Here is a 6,983-nt window from a genome sequence, read left to right as displayed (position 1 = left end):
AAGACATGATCAGTCTATCATTTTAATGGTAGGTTTATTTGAACAGTGAGAGACAGAATAACAACAAAAAATCAATAAAAACACATGTCAAAAATGTTATAAATTGATTTGAATTTTAATGAGGGAAATAAGTATTTGACCCCTCTGCAAAACATGACTTAGTACTTGGTGGCAAAACCCTTGTTGGCAATCACAGAGGTCAGACGTTTCTTGTAGTTGGCCACCAGGTTTGCACACATCTCAGGAGGGATTTTGTTCCACTCCTCTTTGTAGATCTTCTCCAAGTCATTAAGGTTTCGAGGCTGACATTTGGCAACTCGAACATTCAGCTCCCCCCACAGATTTTCTATGGGATTAAGGTCTGGAGACTGGCTAGGCCACTCCAGGACCTTAATGTGCTTCTTCTTGAGCCACTCCTTTGTTGCCTTGGCTATGTGTTTTGGGTCATTGTCATGCTGGAATACCCATCCACGACCCATTTTCAATGCCCTGGCTGAGGGAAGCAGGTTCTCACCCAAGATTTGACGGTACATGGCCCCGTCCATCGTCCCTTTGATGCGGTGAAGTTGTCCTGTCCCCTTAGCAGAAAAACACCCCCAAAGCATAATGTTTCCACCTCCATGTTTGACAGTGGGGATGGTTTTCTTAGGGTCATAGGCAGCATTCCTCCTCCTCCAAACACGGCGAGTTGAGTTGATGCCAAAGAGCTCGATTTTGGTCTCATATGACCACAACACTTTCACCCAGTTCTCCTCTGAATCATTCAGATGTTCATTGGCAAACTTTAGACGGCCCTGTATATGTGCTTTCTTGAGCAGGGGGACCTTGCGGGCACTGCAGGATTTCAGTCCTTCACGGCGTAGTGTGTTACCAATTGTTTTCTTGGTGACTATGGTCCCAGCTGCCTTGAGATCATTGACAAGATCCTCCCTTGTAGTTCTGGGCTGATTCCTCACCGTTCTCATGATCATTGCAACTCCACGAGGTGAGATCTTGCATGGAGCCCCAGGCCTAGGGAGATTGACAGTTATTTTGTGTTTCTTCCATTTGCGAATAATCGCACCAACTGTTGTCACCGTCTCACCAAGCTGCTTGGTGATGGTCTTGTAGCCCATTCCAGCCTTGTTTAGGTCTACAATCTTGTCCGTGACATCCTTGGAGAACTCTTTGGTCTTGGCCATGGTGGAGAGTTTGGAATCTGATTGATTGATTCTGTGGACAGGTGTATTTTATACAGGTAACAAACTGAGATTAGGAGCACTCCCTTTAAGAGTGTGCTCCTAATCTCAGCTCGTTACCTGTATAAAAGACACCTGGGAGCCAGAAATCTTTCTGATTGAGAGGGGGTCAAATACTTATTTCCCTCATTTAAAATGCAAATCAATTTATAACATTTTTGACATGCGTTTTTCTGGATTTTGTTGTTGTTATTCTGTCTCTCACTGTTCAAATAAACCTACCATTAAAATTATAGACTGATCATTTCTTTGTCAGTGGGCAAACGTACAAAATCAGCAGGGGATCAAATACTTTTTTCCCTCACTGTATGTAGGTGTGTATTAGGATTGTGTATGTGTGTGTGTGTGTGTGTGTGCATGGCCTTATTGTGTCTAACTATAGCCTGCTCAGTGTGTCCCAGTAGTTGAACGAAGGATCAGGTACAGGGTCTCTGTGGGTGTCTGGTTACCCCCAAGCTCATTCTGGCCCTGTGTGTGTGAGAGCGCCCTATTCACCCATCCAAACACTACTGAATGCTCTGACACAATGGTCGGTCTGTCACCGTTCCACCATACTTGCCTCAATGTTCTAGAATGATCTGCCTGTTGGTCTGTATTCCAGGTTCTCACCTTACTGCTCAATAACGTTCCATCGGTGGCAGTTCCTAGAGTCATGTATACATGGCCTATGGTCTTACCCACCTGGTGACTGTGTGTTTGTTCTGCTGCAGGGTGAAGTGAAAGAGGAGGAGGAGGTCCCAGCAGAGAAAGAGGGAGAACACAGGAAAGAAGGAGAGATCAACGAGGAGGAGAACTACGAAGACGAGGAGGTGGGGTTTGGACGGGATGAGCGGACCAATCGAAGGGAGATGTGAGATGGACAGAGACATTGACCAATGAGAGTGCCTATCCCCATCACTGGGAGCCAATCAGATCTCTCTATTGTTTCCTCTTTTCCCTAAAGGAGTAAAAACAGTCACCCACTCGGCATTCCGATTGGAATTCTATTGGAATGTCTGCTTGGAGATGGGATGGTATTCCCTTTTGTGTGGGACAGGAACTGATGAACTTCTGGACAGAATTCTCCTACTGGAACTGGGAATACTATATATACTGAACAAAAATATAAACACTACATGTAAAGATTTTGGTCCCATGTTTCATGAGCTGAAATAAAAGATCCCAGAAATGTTCCATACGCACAAAAAGCTTATTTTTCTCAAATGTTGTGCACAAATTTGTTTACATCCCTGTTAGTGAGCATTTCTCGTTTGCCAAGATAATCCATCCACCTGACAGGTGTGGCATATCAAGAAGCTGATTAAACAGCATGATCATTACACAGGTGCACCTTGTGCTGGGGACAAAAAAAGGCCACTCTAAAATGTGCAGTTTTGTCACACAACACAATGCCACAGATGTCTCAAGTTTTGAGGGAGTGTGCAATTGGCATGCTGACAGCAGGAATGTCAACCAGAGCTGCTGCCAGAGAATTGAATGTTAATTTCTCTACAATAAGCCACCTCCAACGTCGTTTTAGAGAATTTGGCAGTACATCCAACCGGCCTCACAACCGCAGACCACATGTAACCCCTCCAGCACAGGATTTCCACTTGCGGCTTCTTCACCTCCGGGATTGTCTCGACACCAGCCACTGGGACAGCTGATCATAGCATAGATTAGGGCCTAATTAATTTATTTCAATTTAATGATTTACTTATATGAACTGCAACTCAGTAAAATCGTAGACATTTTTGCATGTTGTGTTTTACATTTTTGTTCAGTGAATATATACATCTGTCTGTCCATTCATCATGTGACCTATCAGGCAGACATGAGAAGGTCATGTATGCTATTTGTTTGTGCCCAGAAAGAGATGGAAGGTTTGTGTCTATTTGAGTGTCAGTCTTTCAGATTTTGTTTTTATCAAAGTTTTGTACCGTTTGTTTTTTACTGCAAATTCCTCTCAATGTATGTTTAGTAAGACATGCTTTCCAATCTTCTGTTTATTTATTGTAGATATGACAATCCTTATGGGTGGAGTTGAAAATGTTTCTCCAATGTTATGAAAGCGACTATGTCATTACTGCAGGAGAGAACTACTGTATCATGGATGCCAATAGTAGGAAAAACAACCATTCATTTTCATTCTTCTGTTTGCTTGTCTACGTTGCTTGTCCTCTTGTTACTAGTTAAGGATGCATTGCCAGTGGACCACAGGTCCTTTCATAGCGTAGTTTCTTTGATCATCTTTTGGTCTGTACCCCTGACTGTTGACATGGATCTAAATCACAAATATCCACTTGACCTTTCACCCGATCCTTAAACACTACTTTACAATGTATAAAAATATAAATACATACATTTGTACATATCTTTCCACCTGCCTGAAAAAACAATGTTGCATTTGGTAACAAAAAAAAGAGAGAATGTGATTGAATTGAACATGTATAAAGGCATCTCCTAGATGATGGTATGTGGGAGGAATAAACATGGTGAAGGCTTTAAGATGTTTCTTTTTCACCTGCAGTGGAGCAACCAGAGGTGAAATTATGCGGTCCATCTTACCCTTCCCTTAGGAAATCAAACTGCTCTGAAGAGAATGACAATAAGGGAGAGAGAGAAAATACTTTAAACACACATTTCACCTTTCTCCCACCTTTACCCCAAGGCCCAAGATAATCTCATCATCCATGTTGGCCCTCTTCCTGTGTGTGTTCCCCGGGGGGTGGTTCCCGGGGGGTTCTGGGATGTTGGATGTGTGGGAACGTTTCAGAGGTGACTCATTAATGTGCTAATAGCAGGCTGGAGACACGTACACACACACACACACACACACACACACACACACCCTACAGTCATGAGGGAGTGTTCAGTGATGCTAAGCTCTCTCTTCAAGGTCTCTGTCATCTGGAGTCATGGAGGCTGTTTTTGGTCTCTCATATTGGATGTGTTCAAATTATTTCAGTAATAATTTCCATGTCTCTCCTATTGCCAGAGGCCAAATCCTATCTTGAAACGCAAATACATAACCAATCACTCTCCCCCCAAATCTACCTTTGACATCGATGCATGATTTTATATGAAGGTTTGAGTTAAGCATACATCTCAATTTAGGATTCAGCCCCAAGGGAATGGCTAAACTATTTAGTAATACTAACAGAATTGCAAGTACCATCATGCAGCCTTCTTGTTGTCCAGAGAGACCAAGGCAATGGACACTCAGTGCTCTAGAGTGTTGTTGTCTAGAGAGACCAAGATAGTGGACACTCAGTGCTCTAGAGTGTTGTTGTCCAGAGAGACCAAGGTAGTGGACACTCAGTGCTCTAGAGTGTTGTTGTCCAGAGAGACCAAGGCAATGGACACTCAGTGCTCTAGAGTGTTGTTGTCTAGAGAGACCAAGGTAGTGGACACTCAGTGCTCTAGAGTGTTGTTGTCCAGAGAGACCAAGGTAATGGACACTCAGTGCTCTAGAGTGTTGTTGTCCAGAGAGACCAAGGTAGTGGACACTCAGTGCTCTAGAGTGTTGTTGTCCAGAGAGACCAAGGCAATGGACACTCAGTGCTCTAGAGTGTTGTTGTCTAGAGAGACCAAGGTAGTGGACACTCAGTGCTCTAGAGTGTTGTTGTCCAGAGAGACCAAGGTAATGGACACTCAGTGCTCTAGAGTGTTGTTGTCCAGAGAGACCAAGGCAATGGACACTCAGTGCTCTAGAGTGTTGTTGTCTAGAGAGACCAAGATAGTGGACACTCAGTGCTCTAGAGTGTTGTTGTCCAGAGAGACCAAGGTAGTGGACACTCAGTGCTCTAGAGTGTTGTTGTCTAGAGAGACCAAGGCAATGGACACTCAGTGCTCTAGAGTGTTGTTGTCTAGAGAGACCAAGGTAATGGACACCAGTGCTCTAGAGTGTTGTTGTCTAGAGAGACCAAGGCAATGGACACTCAGTGCTCTAGAGTGTTGTTGTCCAGAGAGACCAAGGTAATGGACACAGTGCTCTAGAGTGTTGTTGTCTAGAGAGACCAAGGCAATGGACACTCAGTGCTCTAGAGTGTTGTTGTCCAGAGAGACCAAGGCAATGGACACTCAGTGCTCTAGAGTGTTGTTGTCCAGAGAGACCAAGGTAATGGACACTCAGTGCTCTAGAGTGTTGTTGTCTAGAGAGACCAAGGTAATGGACACTCAGTGCTCTAGAGTGTTGTTGTCCAGAGATACCAAGGTAGTGGACACTCAGTGCTCTAGAGTGGTGTTGTCTAGAGAGACCAAGGCAATGGACACTCAGTGCTCTAGACTGTTGTTGTCTAGAGAGACCGAGGTAGTGGACACTCAGTGCTCTAGAGTGTTGTTGTCCAGAGAGACCAAGGTAATGGACACTCAGTGCTCTAGAGTGTTGTTGTCCAGAGAGACCAAGGTAATGGACACAGTGCTCTGGAGTGTTGTTGTCTAGAGAGACCAAGGCAATGGACACTCAGTGCTCTAGAGTGTTGTTGTCCAGAGAGACCAAGGTAATGGACACAGTGCTCTAGAGTGTTGTTGTCCAGAGAGACCAAGGTAATGGACACTCAGTGCTCTAGAGTGTTGTTGTCTAGAGAGACCAAGGCAATGGACACTCAGTGCTCTAGAGTGTTGTTGTCCAGAGAGACCAAGGTAATGGACACTCAGTGCTCTAGAGTGTTGTTGTCCAGAGAGACCAAGGTAATGGACACTCAGTGCTCTAGAGTGTTGTTGTCTAGAGAGACCAAGGTAGTGGACACTCAGTGCTCTAGAGTGTTGTTGTCCAGAGAGACCAAGGTAATGGACACTCAGTGCTCTAGAGTGTTGTTGTCTAGAGAGACCAAGGTAATGGACACTCAGTGCTCTAGAGTGTTGTTGTCTAGAGAGACCAAGGCAATGGACACTCAGTGCTCTAGAGTGTTGTTGTCCAGAGAGACCAAGGTAATGGACACTCAGTGCTCTAGAGTGTTGTTGTCCAGAGAGACCAAGGTAATGGACACTCAGTGCTCTAGAGTGTTGTTGTCTAGAGAGACCAAGGTAGTGGACACTCAGTGCTCTAGAGTGTTGTTGTCCGGAGAGACCAAGGTAATGGACACTCAGTGCTCTAGAGTGTTGTTGTCTAGAGAGACCAAGGTAATGGACACTCGGTGCTCTAGAGTGTTGTTGTCCAGAGAGACCAAGGTAATGGACACTCAGTGCTCTAGAGTGTTGTTGTCTAGAGAGACCAAGGTAATGGACACTCAGTGCTCTAGAGTGTTGTTGTCCAGAGAGACCAAGGTAATGGACACTCAGTGCTCTAGTGTTGTTGTCCAGAGAGACCAAGGTAGTGGACACTCAGTGCTCTAGAGTGTTGTTGTCTAGAGAGACCAAGGCAATGGACACTCAGTGCTCTAGAGTGTTGTTGTCTAGAGAGACCAAGGTAGTGGACACTCAGTGCTCTAGAGTGTTGTTGTCCAGAGAGACCAAGGCAATGGACACTCAGTGCTCTAGAGTGTTGTTGTCCATAGAGACCAAGGTAATGGACACTCAGTGCTCTAGAGTGTTGTTGTCTAGAGAGACCAAGGCAATGGACACTCAGTGCTCTAGAGTGTTGTTGTCCAGAGAGACCAAGGTAATGGACACTCAGTGCTCTAGAGTGTTGTTGTCCAGAGAGACCAAGGTAATGGACACTCAGTGCTCTAGAGTGTTGTTGTCTAGAGAGACCAAGGTAGTGGACACTCAGTGCTCTAGAGTGTTGTTGTCCAGAGAGACCAAGGCAATGGACACTCAGTGCTC

General features: G+C 44.9%; 1 protein-coding gene across 2 annotated transcripts in view; it reads left to right on the top strand.

Moving 5' to 3' along the window:
* Nucleotides 1-2,397, top strand: part of LOC121567593 (Golgi integral membrane protein 4) — an 18,456-nt gene extending 16,059 nt beyond the window's left edge. For both annotated transcript variants that reach the window (XM_041877764.1, XM_041877763.1), the window contains one exon: nucleotides 1,949-2,397. In XM_041877764.1, the coding sequence (XP_041733698.1) occupies nucleotides 1,949-2,092 (144 nt within the window). In that variant the 3' untranslated portion in view covers nucleotides 2,093-2,397. The remainder of the gene's footprint in view (nucleotides 1-1,948) is intronic.
* The last annotated feature ends 4,586 nt before the right edge of the window (nucleotides 2,398-6,983 follow it).

This window comes from Coregonus clupeaformis, chromosome 6 (assembly GCF_020615455.1).
Source record: "Coregonus clupeaformis isolate EN_2021a chromosome 6, ASM2061545v1, whole genome shotgun sequence".
In the NCBI taxonomy this organism is placed as follows: domain Eukaryota; kingdom Metazoa; phylum Chordata; class Actinopteri; order Salmoniformes; family Salmonidae; genus Coregonus; species Coregonus clupeaformis.
Note: the sequence above shows the minus strand (reverse complement) of the source record. Positions and strands in the feature narration are given on the sequence as shown.